The following is a 12198-nucleotide window of genomic DNA, read 5'->3' as shown; positions in this document are numbered from 1 at the left end:
GGCGCCTCTGCCGAACGAAAGAGGCCGCCCAACATTCAAATTCCTCTTCGACGACTGGAGCGACCTTCACGGCGAGGGCAGACTGATCCTCCGGCCGAACCGGTTCTGGACCCACGCGGGCAGCTTCTGGTGCATGCCGCACGTGGCGCCGAGTTTGGTCGAGGATCTCAAGGAGAGCGAACTGGTGATTTTCAAGGGAGATTTGAATTACAGAAAGTTGACTGGAGATGTATGTTCCATTCTCGCTGTGATGGGCCAATTTACCTGTCATTTTTCCGTTGCGAAGATTGGTGAATCCATCCTGGAACATGTCTTGTGGTGGGAGGCGCCAGTATCGACCAAGAACTCCTTCCCTAGCATCACAGACTGCGATCAAGACGTGGCGGTCGAGTAGATAGAAGTCAGGTTTACTGCTGGCTCCCGCATTTGCCTTTGTTCTTCTTCCCAGAATGATACTGTGGCCGATCAGGGGAAACGCGATCTGCATTGAAGGGACAATGTTTTCAGCCGTGATTGGTAGCCTTATCTGTGCGACGAGCCCATTCACTGCCATCCTTGTTCTTGAATTGGCTAATATCAGCATTGGCCTTGTTTACACGCTTGTTGGTCGTCGACTGGCCTTTCTCGTGGCCCAGCATTAAAGGCATTAGCCTGATTGGATTGATCGTTGCAGAATGATGGAGTTGTCTTCCTCATATCATCTGCAAGACCTTGCGGACACCGTCGTCAAGTATGACCATGTTTGCGGGAGTGCCCAGGATCTTCCCTTCACACTCAAGGTGGGAGGACTGTTGGACTCTCGTTTCAACGCAAAGACGATGAGCCTTCTCGACGGCTTCTGTCTGAAAGGCCGCTTATACCCTCTGCGTCCGGTGCATGCGTTTTGAACATGACCGTGAATCAGCTTCGCGTTTGAGCACACAACAATCCTAATGCTCAAGACGGAGTTGAATCTCTTTATGACGATTGTGGTTGCGACGGTGACAGCGGTAATAACGTTGATAGTCGTGAGTGTTGTGACGGCGATAAATGATGATCCTGATGGGATGACGGGCGATGTAGGGGTGATGGTCATGCGACACGACCTTCCCAATGCCGATGCCTTGTGGTCGACGACTGGTACACCGGTGCCTCCAATCGGTGCTGCTGAGTGCTAGGCCTGTGCGAGGAATTTGGCAATTACGGGATGGAGACGCAACCACCGGGCAGCATCAAACGGACCTCATGCAGCGTCGGGCACGGAAACTGGTTTGAACGTTCATTCCAGTTCCAACAACTGTTCAAATCATATGCGGTGAGTATGTGTGACTCAAACCACTGCCGCTAGTAGCCGTTTGGACTCGAGACGTCTGTCGGCTATATTCGATCTCGATCAATTGTTGGTTGGTTCATTTTGCCATGTTTATCGGGTTCCAAAATGACGAACAGACGAGGTTTGACTTCGGGGTCGAGCTTCCAGCAGCCTTGCCATCTCAGATTCGACTGCTTCGTAGACCTCAGCCTCCAGAAGCTGATCCACAGCGGTCTCCTTGCCCCCAATCTCTCCCTGTCTCTCGCTGTGGCGGATTCCTCGAGCTCCCGGACAGTCTTCAGGTCTGGATCATGTCCAGGGTTCTGTTCACTTCTAGAGAGCAATCCCAGAGGCAATGAGCGCCATGAACTGGACCCGACAACTCCAAGTAGAGGATGCCGTTGTTGTTGTTGTCGCTTTGGCTATGGAAGCTTCGTGTGACAGGGTCAGAAATCGTCTTCCGAGAGTGACTTTGGGGACAAGAGGCCTCTATCAAGACGCCAGTGATCGGGGTGACCAGCGCGAATGAATGACCGAGCCTCGACACGACAGAGAGTATGGCTTGTAGGGCGATGATGGCCTGCTCAAAGAATTGCATCTCCCCGAGTCTAGGCGGATCTTGCTCAATTGCTGTTGCGGGCAAGGAGGACCCTGATTGCATTGAACACTGTCCACAGAGAGTGCGCGAAGGCGAGGGATGCAACAAGACTGATCTGTTGGTAGCTCCCGAGGATCTGGGCGTGCAGGATGCGAGGTTGGAAGGAGATAGAACTCGAAGTGCCCAGTCGACAAGGTACTCAAGGCACATGAATTGGCAATCGGCACCGGCATCTGACGCTTAACAGGAGCTCCTGGAGGCATTCCAGGAGCCTTTTTGATGCGGTCACTTGGCCCTTTGCAGGCGTGTTCTCGGCGGCCAAGTGTGGCGTGAGCGCCGCTCTCGTGCCAGGATTCAGGAGAGAGAGAATCAGACCAAGACTCGAATGGGCCGCAAGTCGAGGTGGTTGATCCAAGTGGGTCGTGGTTGTCCAAATAAAGTTTGTCTGCCCCACTACCTTCCTCAAGGGGTGGCTTGGTGTAACGTGATCTCATGCCTGCGCTTGTCTCGTTGCCTGCGTTGCTAGCAATTGACTTCTGGCAACGCTACTTGTCGTTCGATCGCTCTCCCTCTGGCGAGAAGAACTCACCTGACCTAATGACGATGCCAGAAGATCTTGGAGCATCCAGCCGCCCGCGAAACATCGATCTATTCGAAGAATTCACTCCCAAGTCCTCTTCGCGTGGTGTTTGTCGGCAAGTTCAATTGCAAGTCCGTGCAACCCTCATCAAAAGGAATTTTGCCGATTTCCACCAACATGTCGTGCTACGGACGCTAGCGACATCGGCGAACCAAACCGCCTGGAACTCCAGTACCAACAATGCAAAGAAGGAGGAAAAGCGAAATCTGCGCCATATCCAAGGCAAGAGAATGGTCAAGGTAGAATTCTGTGTGGGATACCGTCGGCGGATTCTCGACGATGGGCTCGAATCATCGTCAATGCTGGGTTCCTAGTGCGGTTCGGTGCCACTGGCTTCAACCAAAGGCTACCGACATTGGGTGATGTCAGAATCCCGTGGCTGCGTTGTTCGGGAGGGAAACCCTGGCCGTGATATCCTGCATACTTCATCGCTACCTGTACCTCCAGGTTTTCGTTTGAGCGTACTTGTAAGTGTTCTCCACAGTTTCATGGCGCAGGTTGATGAGTCTTGTTTCCGGAGCGGGGACTCGGTTTGTGGCGACCGACCCGGTCTTTGAGGGCTCAGATCGTCCTTGAACATAGCTGATCCCTAGCTGGAACTTTCGGCACCATCTGTTCTGTGTGTCTACAGCCCTGGCGATCCTCCCTTGAACTTTCTGAATCCAGACTCTTCTCCTCCAAGGTTGGAACGATGTTTCCTGTCGTTTCATGGAACAGAGTGAGTGCAGGAGGGTCCATCGTGCAGCCTAACGAAGCCACTCTGCTGCACTTTGTCAATCATGGCAGAGCCTGCTCAATATCATTTGAACGGCCCTGTCTGCCCCGGGTCTTGTTCCGCCTTTCGCTGAACAAGGGACTGATCCTTGGTCATCATTCACTCTTTCCACCTCGTCATATGCATCGCTGTCTCTGATATCATCCTCACCACGGTTCTGTCCGGTTTCAACCTGAGCAGCCTTGATGCTTCGATTGTCCACACGAGGGTTCGGATCGAGCAATCACACCACTGGAGACGTGCAATGATTAACCTGCATCATGTCTACCTCGATTCTTCATTTGTCACCGACACGGCATCGTCCGTCTGGACGCGACTGCGAGAAATAGTGTCCTGTTGATTGTCCTGTACGCAGTGGTCTTGAATGGTGCCATCCACTCACTGGATCGAGGTGTGAGATGGCACATGGAGTCGTTTGTGCACTGGGAAAGTTGGAGCTCGACCACGAGGGCTGTACAGTGAGTTCTGGCCATCATATCTGTGCTCGGGCCTGATCATCCAGGAAATAGGCAATCCCCCAGCCCTGCCGCTCTCTCTGAGCAGGTCTATGTTGAACGGTATTCACCATGGCCATGCCGATATGGGTCAGGATCGGGAGAGTTTGGATTTGCCCATCATTACTAGTCTTCGCTGGAGTGGTGAAGAGGACGCGCCAGTCTTTCCCCCTTAATCAGCTCAGGGTCTCGTCTTTGGGCCACTTCGACGTTGATCAAAAGGTGCAGCACCCACTACCACATGTGGAGGTCGACTTGGACAGGGCTTTTGGTGGCTGAATTGCATGATTACAAGATACATCGTTCTTGACCAGACTCAGGCCTCCATAAATGCTGGGTCGTTCCACTGCTTGTGGACTTACTTTGAACACGACAGCTTCATTATCATCCAGGCTGTGTTGCTCATGAATTTGTGGTCAGCAACACCTTCAGAGGCCCGCATCGAGAGCAGCCGCCCTCTTCCAGACGTGTCCTTCAATCGACCCGTTCCCTTGACGCACGACTTATCTGCGGGGACCACTCAATTTCTTGCACACCAAACCGTGGCGCGTGAGCGTTGTCGCTGTAGCACCGACCGCGGGTCGCTCCTCGAGGGCGTCTGGGGTGATCTGGAGCAATGAGCAGGCCCTGAGTTCGAAGGGACTACAGAGGAAGACATGGCTCTGACAGAATCGGAGGTTTCGCGTCCTTTTTTCTGACCGACACGTCCTGCCGTGGCTAATCCATCTGGTTCGTCTCGTTCCTCGAGCGCAGCAGCATCGGCGCCTCCAACGTCGCTGGCATCTCGCAGGGTGTCAAACTCGTGGGGACCGAGAACAGTCTGGCACTCATTCTCTCATATATCCCCTCCACCGTGGTCGATGTACCTTTGGACTGGATTCAGGTATCGTCTCTCGGACTTTTTGCTCGCCTGTTCTCATCAAAGGCGAGGGCTTTGTTTGTTGAATAAGTTTTGTGAGTGTCGGTATCGTTCAACGGTTGGCTGACATCCGACGAAGGGCTGTCTGTGCATCAAGACCAAGACCTGCCACGACCCAGAGATCCTCATGGACGAAAATCAAGTGCCGATCCGGGCTGGAGACGAGAGTCAAAGATGGCTACTCGTGTTGAGCACTCGCTGGGAGTCATTGACATCAGTGGTCTTCTAGAAACCAGCGGCTTCGGATAGAGGGCGCCGACTCATTGGCTTCCGCAACCAACTGAACGACTTGTACGACCCCTTGGGGAATTGTATGTGACTGACTCAGTCACCGGGGAATCCATTCCATGCTCCTCTGTGCGTGTCGCCCGCCTCAGCCCGATATTGGTCGTCGCAATCAAGTCGTTGCTTCGTCCTTCGGCTGGTTGCTTCTGCAAGCTTGCTTGGTTGCTCCCTCGTAACGGTCATCGCCCCAGCTGCCGTTGTCGAACCTCTTGTACTCATGGTTGTCTCTCTGATCGGCCATGGGTACTAGGCCTGTGCAAATACTGGTCCTGCGAGCGCTAGAAGCAGCATCCCAATCCCTCTCGACCTATCAACTGACTGCTGGAGTATCAGTGGACGCCGCGGGTGTCGAATAAGAGCACTGGGATCTTGGAGGTTGCGCCTCGACGACGCCGAGAGAGAGAAGAATGCCTCGTTGTGAACAATGTGCCGAAAGACGTCGATTCAACATCAGTCCAACAGCACCGCCGATGGTTGGAGGCTGTGGCGAATGTCAACAACGGTAAATCTCTAGAGATTGTGCAAACGCGGAAGATTGTATGCCTGTTCAAGTCCTGATCCGGCCATTGAAATCGACCCAATCAGCAAGGAATATCTGCGACGGCTGCAACTCGACACTCTGGGGAGCTTGAGGAAGACTATGCGCTGCAGAAGACCGTGTAGCAATCTGGTTTGGAGAAAAGCTTGGACGACGACGACATTCTCGAGTTTGTTCCACTGTCCATGGAAGCATCTGTTTCAAAAGCTGACTAGGAGGGCCATCAGTGACGACCTCACAGAGGGGGTTGAGTGTCTTGCTAGATGCCATCGATGCAGTCCACATGTTGTTGCCCAGCGTCCAGTGCTTGACATTATAGGGCTCCTCGTGGCTCTCAGGTTCACATTGTCCGTGTCCTTGGTGCAGCTGCAGTACTCGACCCATGCCATGGCGTCGTCGAGGGGGCCCGTGCCAAAGTTGACGCAGAGATAGGACTCCAAGGGTGTCGCCACAGGGATGTCGTTCCTCTTACAGACGTCAGGCCGAGCCTGGATAATTTCGAGGACGCCAACCGGGAAACCAGCTGTAAATGAACCTCCCTGAGTACATTTGTTTCACCCTTGGCCCTAAGATGGAAGATATCGAGGTGGACAAGGTCTTCATCGGCTCATGCAACAGCAGGGTGATGCCTTGGAGGCACGGATTCGACACGATGCCGATGAGTGGGCTCGCTCGCCGACTGATCAGGATGTAACTGCGCGACAATCCATCAATCAGGGATTCCTAACCTTCTGATAGCACTCGACGGGCACGAGCGACGAGGCCTCAACCACGTGGTCGAGTCTAGGAACAACGTCGGAAAGACTTCTTTTCTTGTAAAGCATCTCCGAGCCTCGAACGGTCCGACAGCAGGCTGCGCAGCTTCCGCATCAAGGCCAACTTGTTATGACGCAGCACTCGTCTTCTCGCCGACCCAGCTTATAGAAAGCCGGTGATAGCTGTGGTCGGCTTCAACAGTCTTCTGCAAGAACGAGAATCATGGTGTCTTTGGATCAAATTGTTTGACGCCCTCAACCACCGGCAAACGGCTGCAGCAGTCGAGCGACCGACAGAGCTGCCCTTAGTCTATAAGATGTTTTCTGCCTTGGATGTCCTCGGTCACTGACCTTGTCTGAAGGGGATCAGCTGCTATCGTCATGCCATTCATTCTCATCAGCACCTGAGCCGAGCCTCAAATACTTGGAAGTCAAAAGTATATGTCGCCTCATACGTCGAAAAGAAGTAAAGCGGCAATGAATCGAGAAGAATGGGCTAATTGGTGTTGTGCTTTGTATCACCTCGAGACTGGACAACCTGTTACAGCCTGCCTCCCAGCAGGCAGGCTCATCTCGTTGTAGATCCTTCCTGACGGCGCAGGGTGGAACGCATCAGCCATATTCTTGAATGCTGATCTGCCAGCATGCTGCTAAAGAGTTCTGGGTTTAGAGCGGACTACTTCCGAATTACTTGATCGCTTGGTCGTTGGTATAAGTACTCCTCCAAGCCACATTCCTGCCCGAACTTTTGGATAATGCCAGTATATTCCGATCTTGAGGAAGAGAGAGCATGACAAGAGGTAGGTAGCTGCATTCGACATCCATCTTGCTGAAACGACCAGCGATGGGGGGCCTGGGTGAGGAATCACCAGTTTGTGGACCTTTTGACTGCGTGCGACACCGCCTTCGATGGTCGGGGTATGTATGAGACGCTTGGTCAAGGAAGTGGAAGGTTGTTTTGTTATTTTTTCAAAATTCCATGATGTGGCGAAGCTGAGAGCTTTCAACGCGTATGTTTTGAGCCGATGGAACCACAAAGACCAAAGAGACAAGTGCCGTTGATCGCTCCTCAAGGCCTATCTTTTGTTGAATCGACGCTTCTTTTCGGCCACCATTTTTGTGTATCATGCCAGGCACGCCGCACCATGTGTATCCTGTGTTCCATACCAGCTTCTATCACAGTTCGCTCGGTGGTAGGAGGGAATAGGTTCGCTTCGATACATAGGTTGAGCAACATATGCCTGACGACAGATTTCTCTCGTACAGGCAAGGCGCCCAGGATATATTGACGTTCGTCCATTTGGATTGTGGATGGACGGCAGCGTAGTCTCTCCGGACTCGGACGGCGAGGATCTTGAAGGTGTGGTACTGTGCATGGTTGAGGCTGAGCTTTTGCAGTACCTGGAGAGGAGGTTCTCGGAGTTTGATGGGCAGTCTTCCATCCATGCTTCAAGTCTCGAAGCAAAAGTAGGACGGAGATTTGTCAGTGGAGGAGGAAAAAGATTCTGCTGCTGCTCAAAACCCCACTTTTCCGTTCAACGACAAGGGGTGTAGTTCTTGGCAATTATCAAAATGACAGGGATGTGGTCTCCACGTGCTTTTTTCTGTCCAAGCAAAGGGGAGACAACTGTTACACAATTACACAACGGTCCTGAATGTCTGTTCTCTTGGTCTTTTCCTTCGAGTCTCGCTCATCAGGATTGAAGCTCTGCATTCAGACACAGAAGCGTCCCCGGTGAGTATGTTGGCGTCGCAAGACGTGGCATATTCCTGCACCATTGATGCAAGCGAAGAAGGTGACTTTGTACCGAGTCAGAGATTACAAGACCACTGCTCGTTGAAGCCTGGGCGGTAATATCAAGGATGCCTCAATATAATCGACGGGAGGTGATGATGATCGAGTAAAGATTAGCCTGATTTGTGGCTGAAAAGCCTGGACGATGCGTTGCGCAGGTTGAGTGCTGATGATATTGTCGACATTCGCAGAGTATCAACTATAAGGCCATCTGGGCCTCATCAGTGGGAGATGCAGGAAGTCTCAACCTATCTATACTGCAACGGACGCAAAGGTCTGCGAATCGCTCGGGCTGATTCTCGGGACTTGCTGCATTGGCTGTATTCTTCGAGTCCTGAAAGAGGTAGCCGAGTCTGACTTGTTCGCGCTGGATAATAGCTGACTCGAGCAGATGACTTGGATGCATACGTACAAGCAGTTCTCTGCCCTCGTCAAGAGGTAGGTCGAGGAGTGCCGTCATGCCACCGGAAATTTTCTGGCCGCTTGCTTCGTGGACATTGAGCGTGATTTGCCCGTGCTCGATCCCTTGATCGGCAGAGAAGTAATTTTGTCCAATGCTCATGGCAAACGGTGAGCACAGGGTGAGATGTGGAAAGGCAGAGTAAAGGTCGCAGTAGTAGGTGCTCTGACTGGTATTTTTTGGACTCCTCGCTCTTCAATGGAGGCAGAAGATCGTTCCATATTGACGTTAGTTGTAGTATATCTTTCTTCCATTCTAGATCTCCTCAAGGTCGACATATTCGGGTTGAACCTCCTCGTCTTCCTCGATGCATTCACCATCTTTGTCGAATAGCGGTTGGGCACTCAGGAGTTCCTGTACACTTCGTTAGCTGGGCTTGACTGGATGTGATGATATAGCAGACCCCGTCGACTGACCGAGACAGAAGCGCCTCTCTTCTGGCGTCTGAATCACCACCAATGACGATATTGTCTCCATCATCAGCTGAATATTGGTCTCCGCTGTGATCTTGGGTTCTCTGACGCTTGTTGGATGGCTCTGTATCATCGGATATGAGGAGTGTCTGGTCTGTTGCTTGGATCTTTTTGAATACTCTGCGGAGTGGCTCACGAAGGTACCGTCGATTAATCCAAGATGGCGCAAGAAGTAGCGAGGATCAAGGTAAGTAGATGGAGGCGGTCAAACGGTGAGAGACAAGGTGAGATTGTTGCTCCCATTGAGATATCGAGGTGGAGGAAGGTCCAAAATGTTTCAAAACCCGCCAAGTCCGACAGCCACAACGACTTCTTGACTTCCTTCAATTCACTTCCTTTGACCAGCGTATTCACCACCCAGCCATCCGTCGTCTTCTCTGATCCTCATGGCGGCAATTCTCCTCCTTGTTCCGTTCGCAGTCATGATCCCGCTGGTGTTCGTTTGCTGTGGAGCTACAGTGTTAGTTCTGACATTGGACTGGCTGATACAACACATGCCGTTGGTCCTGCCTTTAACCTTGATTATAGCCCTTGAGCAGTATGTATACGGGCATATATTGAGAGGCTAACTGACTGACTTCCTCCAGCGCCAGCCAACTCTAGCACTCCATCCACTTCCGGCGGTCGTCAAGGAGTCTTCCTCCCTCCTGGGTCTCGCTCAGGTAATCTTCTTTACCACTCGGTCACCACTCGCTATGTATCGATGTTTGATCCCGCGCTCTACACTCCTCTACACTCCTCGTGCAGATACACCAGTGCCACGGCAGTTCAGCTGCAAGAACTGGGACATTGAGAACACCGAACGCACTGAATCAGACAAAACTCGGCCGGGGAGGTCTTCCGGCCCCCTAGGGTAGGCATGGTGGCGTGGAAGAGAAGATATTAGAAGGCGGTTAAGTGAGGAGCAGGAAAAAAAAACACGTTTTATATGCCTAGGATTTTGACTTGGCCGCTGTATTTAGTCTGACAGGTCCCCGAGAACCTAGTATAATTCACGATGTTCCTCCATTGATTCAATATTGATATGGTATTTCATTGCTCAGTGCTCGGCAGTCAATTAAACAACAACAACAGATCGGCCTCTGTGCGTTCTTGCACGGGCACGCCGAACCTTGAACGGTGCTCGTATAATATGAGAAGTATTTACCCATCCAGACCAGACACCTGAGCGGCCACGGACACGGCCGGTCCGCAGTCCTTTCCTCTACCTAGGGCCTCGCTTCTCCCGAAACAGTCCACAAGAGACCAAGAAAAGTCCCCCAAGCCGCGTGTGCTCTGCAGGCTTTTCTTCTCCAATCGAAGACATCTGGTGTTATGCCAGAGACAACAACAGAAACTACACAGAACTGAGAACATGGAGAAGAGTTCAACCATTGGCGGAATATGGACAGGATGGCAAACAGTGGCGGCAGTCTAGCCGCAGCTCCACGTGGTGTGTAATATCGCTTTTTTGTGGTGATGATGGAGGAGGTGGTGGTTCGCATATTCCTTCGAGCGCACCACGGCGCGGGCCGAATCTTGAATGAAGACAAGTTTGCGACGGGCCAGAGACGACCGCCAGAACAGGACAGAAAGAGAAAGAGTAGGGAAGCCATGAACAAAGACCATTGCGATTGAATCTCCTTGGTTGGAGAATCCGGCAGCCACTCTATAGTAGACTGAATCTATGTCCCAATATCGCAAGCAAGCGAGCAGGCCAAAACAGATAAGAGAGAAGCCGAGCAAGAAGAAGTAAACAACAGACAGAGATTATTCAAGAGCCAGCAAATACCTCGCTCGGTCAATCCGACCGGCCGGTGCCAAATGATACAAGACAAGATTAAGGAACATGACCTCTTCTATTCCCCTTCGATGCCTTGTCGAACACGAACACGGATTTACTTGCCTTTTGGATGCTCTGAGAGCTGTTATAGCTTCAGAACTCTGACCCTCTTCCAACTTTCCATGACTTGTCCGTGGCCAGATGCGAGTGGTGAAGGTTCAAAAGCGATGGATGTCTCGTCAGAGTTCAGGGACGGACAATATGCTCCGCTGGTCATGTTTACGCTCTTGACACAGGCGCAATAGCAGCAACAAAACCTATGACGGCTGTAAGAAGGCGATCTAGGTGCACGAGCTGAACCAAGAGTCAGATTTGGGGCGATCTCCATCCATTCTGGTTCATCCCGAGCCTCCTTAGCTCCCGTTCACGGTGACTGTCGGGTCTTGGATGACGCAAGCTGCCTGCACTTGAGGGTGAGTGACAGGATTTGTCGAGGACACAGGCTCCTCCTCAACGGGTGCCCCCAGTCCCAGATCTGGAGCTCATCATGGGCTGCTCGAAGGACCTCAGGTCGCAAACCACACCGGAATGCCAGAGAAGTTGTGAGTGGACGAATGAGCATGATGGCAAATCTCCCATCCTTGTGTGATTTGAGCCTTCTTACCCACCCTCTTGGGATTGATCTATCTATACCTTTGTGGTTACTGACAAGACCGACGACTAGAGTATCAACCATGCGGTAGCTGCAGCAAATGAACCTGGCCCTCGCGCAAGCCAGTGACCTTCACGACATCTACAAGCACCTTTAATTGATGAGAGGGTGGAGATGGAACCTCATCTCACTGTGTATCCTGCCCTCAACGCAGCTATGGACGGAGCTTGTGTCGCCGTTGGAGGATCCGTCGACTTATTCTTCTCCTTCTCCGTCTCGAACCAAAGCGAGTGTTCCTTTCTCAACCGATTATGGAGGCAGTCCTGCAGGCCAAGCTGACGGATGATATGCCTAAAAGTCCTGGAGGGAAGCACTGCCATCTCATGCTCTCTATATCGCTGCTCAAATGACACAAGACTGATGATGGGCGTCCTTCTTCTCCTTCTTCTCCTTCTTTCCACAGAAAGACCGAGTACTCCGTCTATCCGGTTTGATTGATCAAAACAAATGATACAAATATACCGAGGACTGAGCTTACCGTCGAAATCAGACCCTTTCCACTCATTCCCCCACGATATAACACACTGGGTACCAGTGCACAACAAAGAGATGCAGTTTCACAAAGAGCTTGCCTCCCTGTCCACAGCGAGGCCTGCAGAAAGCACGAGGGAGCAAGAGCTGGACAATATAGCTGCCTCAATCAAGAGATACTTTCACGATGTCCTCATGCTTCTCTCCTTGTTTGCACCCGCGCAACCGGC

General features: G+C 52.0%; 1 protein-coding gene across 1 annotated transcript; it reads right to left on the bottom strand.

Moving 5' to 3' along the window:
- Positions 1 to 8289: 8289 nt before the first annotated feature.
- Positions 8290 to 8652, bottom strand: AYO21_10192 (hypothetical protein; the record flags this gene model as incomplete). The annotated part of the gene is made up of 1 exon (XM_022660115.1): positions 8290 to 8652. One exon carries the CDS (start codon positions 8650 to 8652, stop codon positions 8290 to 8292), a length of 363 nt encoding a protein of 120 aa, XP_022507604.1.
- Positions 8653 to 12198: the final 3546 nt, after the last annotated feature.

Source organism: Fonsecaea monophora, assembly GCF_001642475.1.
Source record: "Fonsecaea monophora strain CBS 269.37 chromosome Unknown Scaff112, whole genome shotgun sequence".
Classification (NCBI taxonomy): Eukaryota; Fungi; Ascomycota; class Eurotiomycetes; order Chaetothyriales; family Herpotrichiellaceae; genus Fonsecaea; species Fonsecaea monophora.
Note: the sequence above shows the minus strand (reverse complement) of the source record. Positions and strands in the feature narration are given on the sequence as shown.